Source organism: Corythoichthys intestinalis, chromosome 6 (genome assembly GCF_030265065.1).
Source record: "Corythoichthys intestinalis isolate RoL2023-P3 chromosome 6, ASM3026506v1, whole genome shotgun sequence".
Lineage (NCBI taxonomy): Eukaryota > Metazoa > Chordata > Actinopteri > Syngnathiformes > Syngnathidae > Corythoichthys > Corythoichthys intestinalis.
The window spans coordinates 10,625,362-10,637,548 of NC_080400.1; the positions used below are offsets into that span (position 1 = coordinate 10,625,362).

The 12,187-nt window shown below is 39.4% G+C and overlaps 1 protein-coding gene across 1 annotated transcript in view; it reads left to right on the forward strand.

Annotated features, from left to right (window-relative positions):
• The window catches only part of LOC130917807 (suppressor of tumorigenicity 14 protein homolog), a 48,789-nt gene extending 37,618 nt beyond the window's left edge, over positions 1-11,171 (forward strand). Inside the window, exons 15-18 of the mRNA XM_057839527.1 lie at positions 2,726-2,909; positions 2,996-3,267; positions 5,462-5,598; positions 10,501-11,171. Of these exons, the coding sequence (XP_057695510.1) occupies positions 2,726-2,909; positions 2,996-3,267; positions 5,462-5,598; positions 10,501-10,659 (752 nt within the window). The 3' untranslated portion in view covers positions 10,660-11,171. The remainder of the gene's footprint in view (positions 1-2,725; positions 2,910-2,995; positions 3,268-5,461; positions 5,599-10,500) is intronic.
• The last annotated feature ends 1,016 nt before the right edge of the window (positions 11,172-12,187 follow it).

Genomic DNA, 12,187 nt, shown 5'->3' on the forward strand with positions numbered 1-12,187 from the left:
TTGTTGCGCTTTCAGTAAATGATACTGTAGCGACTTACTGTAGCTGTTCTGCCCAAATGCATGATGGGAAGTGGAGAAACCATGACTGTGTGTGGTGGCTGCAAATGCTATATCTTCTCTGTGTTGGGTACAGTACAGGGTGTTAACAAAAAGATTCCTTCCATTCTTCCCTACATTGCATCCCACAAAACTTATAGTTGTTGTGGGAGACATATTAGAGCTCTTGCCAATTAAAAGCAGGGCCCTGATGAATGCTTGTATCTACTTCACTCACTAGATGCTGCCTCTTAACTCTGTATATATATAAGTTAAACGGCGCCATTGTAGGCTGTTTGCGGCAATGCGTGAGTGGGACCCCACTTTTTCAGTCTTATTTCAATGCAAAAAAACACCGTCTTATATTCGGGCCAATACGGCAGGGGCGCTGCCAGGGATTTTGGGCCCCATGAAAAGATATCACTTTGGGCCCCACCACCAGTGCCGGGACACACACACACATTTAGAGTATCAACTACGTAATTTCCTGCATTCTGGTGAATCTTTACACAATAATTTGTGCATTTTCTGCATTGATTTAAGATGAAAATATATTTATGTAAACATACAGCGCATAGAGCAATAATGAATAGACTGATATCATCTTTAAGAAATGTACTGAAGCCCATCTTTCACAATCTAAATATATTTTTATTAGAAATATTCTCAAATACCACAATGAATGACTTAAGTTAAAACAAAACTGTTATTCTAACAATACTACAGCATAAATTAACGCCAATCAAAAAAACAATGTTTAGAATGATATAACAAACAAAGCGAACACCACACACACACACACACACACACACACACACACATACACACAAGCAATCACACTCACAATTACAAACAAAGCGAGCAGATTGCAGGTTGCTCAGCCTTAGTCACCAAGAGCCGAGCGCCGAGCCTTCTTGATAGCAAAGTCAGTGATCAAATCATTAAAGTCTAGCTTCCTAGCCAACTGACTTTCAATGGACAACATGGCAAGACTAGAAAGCCTGTCCTGACACATAGTGGACCTCATATAATTTTTTATGAGTTTTAGCTTACTAAAAGCTCTCTCGCCACCTGCAACCGTTACGGGGAGTGTGCAAAATATTCGTAAAGCGATGCACACTTCTCCAAAAATGCTTTGCAGCTGCATCTTAAAAATTGCATTCAGGAGACCAAGAGAGGACAAGTTAGGGGGGAATGTAGCAGTATACACAGAGTTCAGGTGTCTTACTGAAGATGGTCCTGGCTCTGTAGTGTACATAAAATGACAAATACAACAATATCTTCTATATTATTCTAGTATCTTAATGTAATTATTAATTATGTATCATTAATTAATAATTATTATTATTATTATTAATTATTGTTACTTATTACTATTTGTCTCTTAGCCACTGATATTTTATGTGTGGTGTGGCAGTGTTCAAGTTGATTCCTCACCTCCTTCAGTTGGGAGTAAAGATGAGGCTGGCTCATAAAGGGTGTCAGGAGACAGGGCTGCTGAGCCAGACGCAGCAAGAGGAGTTGTGTTTGTGCCTATTACAACAGGCGAGGGCAGAGACAACTGTTTTGGTGTGGAGAGCTTGCGGAAGGGTTAACCTGCTGTACTAATTAAATGTAAGCTAAAAGTGGAGCAAACACTAGCTAGCAAACAATTACAGTATTTCATTATGGAGTAGGCTTAGCCCCATTTGAAAACTTACAATCTCCACTATAGGCTACAGCTCCGAAGCCAGGTCCCTTCCTTGTTAACTAACTAAATTTAATTGATGACAAACTAAATTCAATAAATTCTTGACAAACTGGATTCAACCAGATTAAAAAAAAAATCCACACCAACTTTCAACATCTGTATGATACCAAAAAATGCCGTCATTATTTGGAATTCATGTTCTTGAATTGGTCAGTGTCGCTCACTGAGGTCGGGAAAATCCCGTATTTCTTACGGAGTGAGCTGGGACCTGCTTCTGAGCTTTCTAATAGACTCGCGTGAGCTAAAATAACAGGTTAATTTTCAGCACTACACTGACACAATTTACACCAACCTTCCTTTGTGAAGTACTTTTTCACATCCTGTTGGCCTTTTCTACCCCTCTCCTGCTTTGCTTTATTTTCTTTCCTCTTTTGATTGTCTGATTTCTGTTTTGAAAACATTTTTGATGTAGCCTACCGCACGCACAGTACTCAGAGTCATTGACTGGTGTAAATGTGCACCGCTGCTCAGCCTGCGCGCGGTCTGATCAAAGGAAGGGTGGACGAAACCAATTAATGAAAATACGCGGGGGGGGGTTGCTGGCAATACATATGCTCTCTGGATGTTTACTTTTTGCCAAAAACAAAACAAGAAAAAGAAACCCTTCGTTTTATACCTTTTAAAATTATAATGATTAATATTTAAATTTGCAAACGATTACCTAATGCTCTAATTTTCTTTGTGGGCCCCCTCAGGCCATGGGCCCTTAGAATCAGTACCACTTTTCCCCCCTATACGGCGCCCCTGCAATACGGTATATTCTTCTTGTTTTCTTAATCTGTGATAAAAATGCTATTAATTTTATATTGGGTGTGTAAGAGTAATACAGACAGTAAAACAGTAAATATAAGAAAGGATACTATTCCCTTCAGTACATATCAACATTTTTGTCATGTCGCTCACTTGCATTTGTTTAACGAGGCTGCGTTGTTTCGGCAGATTGCGGCCGCAGCAAGTTCAAGTCGACGCGAATTGTCGGCGGTCAGGACGCCGAAGCGGGCGAATTCCCGTGGCAGGTCAGCCTGCAAACCAAGCGTTTCGGACACCTTTGCGGCGCCAGCCTCATCAGTCCCGGCTGGCTGGTCACCGCCGCCCACTGCGTGCAGGACGATGGCAGGAACAAGTACAATTCTCATCACGAAACAGACGTGTATCGCGGTCAATGGCAACCAAGGAGTTAACAGTGCATGGAAATCTTGCTCCGAACAGGTTCCACCAGCCTGACACTTGGTTCGCGTACATGGGCCTCCACACGCAGCGCAACATCGGCAACACAGTGGAGAAGAGGAATATCAAGCGCATCATCCCGCACCCCAACTACAATGACTACACCTTCGACAACGACATCGCCCTGATGGAGCTGGAGAGTCCCGTGGCGTACAGCGACTTCATCCAACCCATCTGCCTGCCAGCCGCGCAGCACGACTTCCCCGTCGGGTCCACCGTCACCATCACTGGCTGGGGCGCTCAGCGGGAGGGAGGTGAGGATTGAAATTCTACACATCGTTCTTCTCATCGGACCAAAGCACATGGTCCCAGTTGAAGCCTGGGACCGTGTGCTTTGGTCAGATGAGACCAAGATTGAGCTTTTTGGCAACAAACACTCCAAGTGGGTCTGGCGTGCCACGAAAGATACGCATGCTGAAAAGCACCTCATACCCACTGTGAAGAATGGGGGTGGGTCAGTGATGCTGTGAGGCTGTTTCGCTTCCAAAGGCCCTGGGAACCTTGTTAGGGTGCATTGCATCATGAATGCTTTGAAATACCTGCCTGCCCCCCCATAAAATCTGCTCATGAATGTAACTGAAAAAACTTCTTTGTCTGTGTATAATAAAAATGGAGCCTTCGTTCAGGTAAACCGACTCTGCTTTTGTCCACAAGTACAGCCAAACTCAACAAAATAAGAAAACTTATTACCTCGATGATGATTGATGTATGATTATCTGAAGAAAAAAAATGTCTGCGTAGGCTGCAAATAAAAACCTTTTCTAAATAAATATAGTAGAAAATAAATAAATTTTAAATAAATCCAAGTCATCAGCCAATCAAATGTGTGTTTGGACTGGCACATTCAGCAAGTGAAAAGGGGTCAATGTAAGTCTGAACATAATGAAAATGAGTTATTTAATAATGTTAGGGTCAATTATATCCTTACAAACATATACTAAGACAATCTAAATTACCTATCAGGTGATTCAAAATTATTGTGCCAAAATCATAACACAACATGTCAAAAATGAAAAACATTACAAAACTCGGACGCATGTGTTGAACATCATTTCAAGTTTTCTTCCATGTTTTATAAGTGCTCAAACTACTACTACTACTACGACTACTACTACTACAAAGTACTACTTACAAGTACTCAGTGTGGCAAAATAAATGAAGATATTACTCCCAAAGCATTTGTAATTGCAATCATTTTCTGGGAGAAATTGAGCATTATCTGACAGAACTGCAGGGGTGCCAATCCTTTTGGCCAGCAGTGTACGTAATAATAAATATATGTCATGTCATGTGTTTGCCACAGGATGACAGTAAATACACATTTTAAAGAGAGCCCAAAAAATTAATTAATCAATGTGTAAAACTTGAAATGGTGTTCAACACATGTGTCCAAGCTAGAGTTTTGTAATGTTTTTCATTTTTGACATGTTGTGTTATGATTTTGGCACATTCATTTTGAATCACCCCATAATGCAAATAAGGTTGCTTAAAAGTTGGTGGGGACAATTTTAGTATCCTGAAAAGTTGGGTCATGTTATGTCCATACTGTCCCTATGCAAACCTACACCCTCGGTAATTAGTTACCTGGCAAAGTAACTGGTGTTACTTTTCATGTTTTTTTTTTTCTTAAAAAAACATTGTAACCTTTGTTATGTTTGTAAGTCATTTAATGTTGTGAATCAACCGTTAAAGTTGGTAAAATTGCTCCTGTTTTTGCATTAGTTCCCTTCTGTCTACTTTCGATGTGAAAGTTTTAAAACTGTTTCATCATTTAAAGATAGATTCAAGTCAAGATTTTTCCGATTTAGAAGTATTTTAGATAAAAGGTTACTTAGGTTCGCTAGGAAGGTTCACTCTAACAGAGCCTTTCTGAGAAGTCTACTGCTTTAAGATGTTGGCTGTTTACCAACGCCAGCAAGTGTATCATTTCGCAACCAGTTCATATACATGTGATATCTAGCGTAGCATCATGTGGGCGTAGTTTGTCGGCTGTCGGTAGAGTCAATTATTATTGGAGCCGCCTAGCATCGCGTTTGCAACGTCGTCACAACTCCCCCTTTCCCACTCCCGCTCTTCTTTCTCGGTGTCTCTGACTTTTCTCGCGTCATTCAACCAACGTAGTAACTCATAGTAACGCACATTGTCTCATTGCCGAAACGGTGACAAAATCCGAACGGAGAAAAAAAAACGTAATGCACGAAAAACATACAAATTTTGAACGTACGGCGTAAACATTTAAAAATCAGTGCTCACTTGTACAAATTACGCCAAAACCGTACAACTTGACAGGTATGAGAGCTCAACTGTGTTTTTTTTTTTATTATTTTTTTTTTTTTTATGAAAACAAAAATCCGCGATGGACTGAGGGTGCGAAGTTTGAAGCGCGAAGTAGCGAGGGATCACTGTAGTGCCAAATGTAATAGTTGTCTTCCTGTCTGTCTCCTTCAGGAACGGCGGCCACGGTATTGCAAAAAGCGCAGGTGCGCACGATAAACTACACAGTGTGTGACAAACTGCTGGGTGGTCAGCTGACCACCAGGATGATGTGTGCCGGTATTCTGGCTGGAGGAGTCGACGCGTGCCAGGTAACTATCTGTTACAGTGGTACCTTTACAAATGAAGTTACCGTATTGGCCCGAATAGAAGCCGGCCCTGATTATAAGACGACCCCCTCTTTTTCAAGACTCAAGTTTGAAAAAAGACTTTGTGAACACCAAATTAATTTTTATACAGAAAATAATTACAGTACATCTGAAAAATGATTATAACAATATATTTGAGAGAAAAAGCATGTTATTTTGCCTCATTCAAATCTTAATATCTGAACATTTAAATATGCAAACTAAAGTGCAATCACTTTTGTAAATGAATGGCTTCTGGTTTTTGAAATGTAAATAAACCAATCTATTGTGATAAAACAACAAAATTGCAATAACTGCATTAACCATCAAAGTGAAGTCTAACTGTAACTGTAGTCTTTGAAACAAATCTGAATAAGGAAAAACATTGCAATGAAATAAAGCAACTGGTTAAACGAGAGTAGCTGAGATCTATCATGACGGAACATCGCTTCAATGATATCTGGCGTCGTGAATGGGGAGAGTAGCTGAGATCCGTCATGACAGAACATCGCTTCAATGATATCATGCGCCATCTAGCGTCGTGAATGGGTATAATGTCTCGATCGCGAATATAAGAGAACCCCTTCTTTTTCAGTCTTATTTCAAGGCAAAAAACACAGTCTTATATTCAGGCCAATACGGTAATTCATTCCAGCACCTTTATTAAAAGTCGAAAGTCGTATGTCGAGCAGGATTGTCCCATAAGAATACATTATAATTCCATTAATTCGTTCCACAGCCAGAAAACCTACAATAAATCCCTAATATGTACTGCTGGTACTATTACAAATGGCAATAGGCGTGTTGTGTGGCACAAGTTCTGAAATAAATGATTAAAAACCTGACAAAGCTGGCGATTTCTTTGGCGATGTTACCACAATAACAATGTTCACCTGAACTTATAAAGTGTTGTCAGTAACTACTAGCAACGCGTTACTGTAATCTGATTAGTTTTTTTCAGTATTGAGCAATCAAGCGCGTTCATTGTTCCCAACTAGTAATCTGATTAAAGTTAGTTTCCTTAGTGCCTGTGTGTTACTATTTTATTATTGCCTCATAATGTATGTAGAATAAAGAATACCACAGTTATCTACGAAGAGCATTTCTAATAGAAATGTTGCTCTTGAGTTTGGGAGTGAAATCACATGTCATGTATTCTAATCAGAGGACAGAAAAACGCGTCACGTGTATTACCATTCTGTGTGAGTGCTGAGTCTGCGACGGCGGCAGCCAACACGACATAGCCTAGCTACCTCGTCCGGTGAAAGAGGCAGGCGATCACTTCACATTTTTTGTCCAGTAAAGATGACGAAAATAGCTCCGTGTGTTGCAAACTTTGCGCTGACTCAAAAAGACTGTTGACCGCTAAAAACTCCACATCCAATTCAAGCAACCACTTGGAATTACAGCACAGCGCGCCAAAACTCAAAACAAAGGCTACAGGTACCTACAGTGGGGAGAACAACTATTTGATACACTGCCAATGGGTTTTCTCATTGGCAGTGTATCAAATACTTGTTCTCCCCACTGTAGACAGCCAGCACTTCTACAGTTTGTAACCAGCCTTTACCTATATTTTATAGTTACAGTTTGTACTAGGGCTGTCAAGCGATTAAAATTTTTAATCGAGTGAATCACAGCTTAAAAATTAATTAATTGTAATTAACCGCAATTCAAACCATCTTAAAATATGCCATTTTTTCTGTAAATTATTGTTGGAATGAAAAGCTAAGACTAGACGGATATATACATTCAACATCCTGTACATAAGTACTGTATTTGTTTATTATAACAATAAATACACAAGATGGCATTAACATTATTAACATTCTTTCTGTGAAAGGGATCCACGGATAAAAAGACGTGTAATTCTTAAAAGATAAATGTGAGTACAAGTTATAGTAATTTTTATCTTAAAACCCCCCTATTTTCATTTTAATAAAATTTGTAACATTTTCAATAAAACAATAAACTAATAGCTCACCATTGTGGAAGGTAGTGATTGAAATACACCACAAGGTGTCAAGGGTGAGTTCTGAATTAATTAGAGATCTAGTCAAGTTTTTCTAGTGTGTTTTACCCCTCGACTGTCGCCGTAGTTTCCGGGTTCATTGTACCTTACGTTCATTTGAATGTTGACTTCACAACGTACGATACCTCTGATAGTTTGTACAGTGGGGCAAATAAGTATTTAGTTAACCACTAATTGTGCAAGTTCTCCCACTTGAAAATATTAGAAAGGCCTGTAATTGTCAACATGGGTAAACCTCAACCATGAGAGACAAAAAAAACCCCAGAAAATCACATTGTTTGTTTTTTAAAGACTTTATTTGCAAATCATGGTGGAAAATAAGTATTTGGTCAATACCAAAAGTTCATCTCTTGTTGCTCTGGCTGTGTGTTTGGGATCATTGTCACGCTGAAAGACCCAGCCACGTTTCATCTTTAATGCCCTCGCTGATGGAAGGAGATTTTCACTCAAAATCTCTCGATACATGGCCCCATTCATTCTTTCTTTTACACAGATCAGTCGTCCTGGTCCCTTTGCAGAAAAACAGCCCCAAAGCATGATGTTTCCACCCCCATGCTTCACAGTGGGTATGGTGTTCTTCGGATGCAATTCAGTATTCTTTCGCTTCCAAACAGGAGAACCTGTGTTTCTACCAAAAAGTTTTATTTCGGTTTCATCTGACCATAACACATTCTCCCAGTTCTCTTCCGGATCATCCAAATGCTCTCTAGCGAACCGCAGACGGGCCTGGACGTGTACTGGCTTCAGCAGGGGGACACGTCTGGCAGTGCAGGATTTGAGTCCCTGGCGGCGCATTGCATTGCTGATCGTAGCCTTTGTTACTGTGGTCCCGGCTCTCTGTAGGTCATTCACTAGGTCCCCCCGTGTGGTTCTGGAATTTTTGCTCACCGTTCTTGTTCTCATTTTGATGCCACGGGGTGAGATCTTACATGGAGCCCCAGAATCGAGGGAGATTATCAGTGGTCTTGTATGTCTTCCATTTTCTAATAATTGCTCCCACAGTTGATTTCTTTACACCAAGCGTTTACCTATTGAAGATTCAGTTTTCCCTGCCTGGTGCAGGTCTACAATTTTGTCTCTGGTGTCCAGCTCTTTGGTCTTGACTTTAGTGGAGTTTGGAGTGTGACTGAGTGAGTTTGTGGACAGGTGTCTTTTATACCGATAATGAGTTAAAACAGGTGCCATTAATACAGGTAACGAGTGGAGCCTCGTTAGACCTCGTTAGAAGTTAGACCTCTTTGACAGCCAGAAATGTTGCTTGTTTGTGGGTGAGCAAATACTTATTTTCCCACTCTGATTTGGAAATCAATTCTTTAAAAACCAAACAATGTAATTTTCTGTTGTTGTTTTTTTCACATTCTGTCTCTCATGGTTGAGGTTTACCCATGTTGACAATTACAGGCCTCTCTAATCTTTTCAAGTAGGAGAACTTGCACAATTGGTGGTTGACTACATACTTATTTGCCCCTTTGTATCTATTTTAAAGGGAAGTTCAGAATTTTTACATTAGGCTTAATCTTCGAGTTAGCGGGGGCTTAATTCATCGTTGGAGTTGATTTGAACAAATTCCATGCAGTTTGTCAGTTATTTGTTAGTTTCAGGGCTCCGGAGTCGCGAAGCTAGCGCGAGTCAATGGTGGTTGAAATCAACTCCATTGACTAATTAAACACCTGCTAACTCGAAGCTTTTTGTGAAAAATTCAATTCAGATTCAGATTCAGAATATTTATTGTCATTGTTGCAAAAAGCACAGAGAAACTTTGTTTGGAGCATCCATACAACGAAGTTGGTAAAGTGCAAAACCCATATAACAGTACATGCGATGAACTACTTGTCAATATTTTTTAAAATACTTTTTTTCAATGTTATATATATTTTTTCTTCACTATAATCTTTTCAATTTTTATGTAGATGTGTGTGCGAGAAGCTTGATTGCACGTATATACTTTTGATAAGGTGATGGGTACAACACCTAACTTCACAAAGAGATATCTTCCAAACCCTTTTTGTGTTAGATGATATATGCACATTTTTTTCTCACTATTTTGCACACTATATAGCCTGTTTTGACCATAGTATGTGTAAAGGCCAAAAACGCCTATGACCATACCTGCTGTTTGTGTTGAATTGTCAAACATAAAACTATTCAATCTTATTTTTTTCTATTGAATGTTTATCCTAACAAGTTGAATAAATATTATCAAGCTTCAAAACGGTTGGTCGAGCATGTTTGGTTGTCAATGGGACGTCAACTTTACAAATTTTGAAAAAAGATTTTGGGATTTTTTTGTCTTTTTGGGTCCAAAATGTGGATTATAATCGGTCAGTGAAGAAAACAACAGTTTAGACATGAAGTTCAAGGTGTCCTGAAAAAAGGCCATTGTAAACAATTTTTTCTTTGAAATATAAAGGCAACATCAAATGCATGCAAATTCGGCCAAAATAGGCTTAGGTGTTAAAGGGTTAAATAGCCCCAAATTACCTCATTGCCTGGCATTGGCTGCCACTGAGGGCCATAGACGTTCAATTCGTTTGAAGTGGGAGGGATGGCAACGAATGAACGAATGTTCATTCGCTGCCACCCTCCCAGTTCAAATGGATTGGACGTCTACTAGTGATAAAGTCATTCCAATTCACAGAAGAAGCTTGTTTTTTCTGTTTATTAGTTTTTTTGTAGAATATCCTAGATTGATTTCCTGACCAATGTATCGATAATCGTTGTATCGCCATATCGTCAGATCATCGTTATCGTGAGCTTTGTATCGCAAATCCTATCTTATGAGGTACCAAGAGGTTCCCACTCCTACTTTACAGTGCATATTTGTTCTCCTTTAGGGGGACTCCGGCGGGCCTCTCACCATCCCATCCGGCATCCGCAATTTCCTCGGGGGCGTGGTCAGCTGGGGTGACGGTTGCGCCCGCCGAAATAAGCCGGGCGTTTACACGACTGTCACCAAATTTCGCGGATGGATCAAACAGAACACGGGCGTGTAAGAACAAAAAAATTAGTGGCGGCACTTCGGGGCCGCGGACATGAACACGAACTGAGACACGCCGGTGTTTGGATTCTTGACGTACCGGAAGACACCGACAATGCGACAATTCATCGCATGAAGAGCAAATACAGCACTGTTTCGTGTCTACTGTGATTTTAACCTAGGCCGCTTGAGATGTTGTAAATATGTTTTATGTGTTTTTAGCATGTTTGGTTTTCAGGATACACTCAAACTGGTTTTTAAATAGATGAATTCATCCTACCTCCATTATCGGGATCCTGGAAAAATGTACTCAAACTTTGAAAAACGGTCAAAGAATGAGTCAATTATTTGGGACAACCCGTACTTCATAAACAATAGGTATCTTTAGTCAACCGACGTCCCTGAACGCATCATTTGTTATGAAATGTGATCCGGGTTTAATATTATTCTGCCATTAATATCAGAAACATAGAAGGTTTTATTTTTATTCAATGTGTTGTAATACAAGTACGACTATTATACTTCAGCTTCGTGGATGTTTTGATAGTTTTAAATAAAATGTTTTTAATATAAAGCATTTTCATTTGTATTTCTTTTAGGGCTGTCAAAATTATCGCGTTAACGCGCGGTAATTAATTTTTTTAATTAATCACGTTAAAATATTTGACGCAATTAACGCACATGTCCCGCTCAGAAAGTATTCTGCCTTTTGGTAAGTTTTACAGCAAGGGTTTTTGTGCTGTCCAACAGCGAACTCTTGTGGTTGCTTTGCGACATGGTTTATTGTTTTCTTACCAGTTCATTATGGCTGCACGACGTCTCGGGCTGATAATGTTGTGCTTATATGATCCTTGGACAAGATTTGTCCGTAAGTATGGTTGTTGTAAAGAATGTACATATTATGTTAGTAAGCGAAATGTTATATTTTTGTATGAGACGTTTTTTTGTTTATGTTTAGTGAACCTGTATAGCGTGCTAAGCTAACGTTGTTGCTAATGCAATGCTTGTGTACTTTTTGTAGTTTTACAACGGTCTGAAGAGGACAATGGTTTGAGGCCATTTTATTGATGAATCAGATGAAAAAGGAAGAAGTCTAATTATTAAGGCGTCGTTCACTAGCTGTCTAGCTTTGGGAAAAAGTAGACGCTTCGGAGTGAGGACAGCATAGACAGATTTAAATGACAGTAGAGTGAAATGCCAACTACAGTCTTTATGTACCGTTTGTTGAATGTATATATTCATCTTGTGTCTTATCTTTCCATTCAAACAATTTATTTTACAGAATATATACATTATATAATTTACAGAAAAATAGGGCATTTATAGATGGTTTGAATTGCGATTAATTAATTTTTAAGCTGTAATTAACTCGATTAAAAATTTTAATCGTTTGACAGCCCTAATTTCTTTGCTATATAATGCATGACTAACTAACTAAAATCACTCCCACTGGATTCACATACAATGACAAACCCTGCACTGTGGGACAAGGACCCTAACCCTTATTTACCGCTCCCCCAAACCACATCCCTCTTTTATTTCTG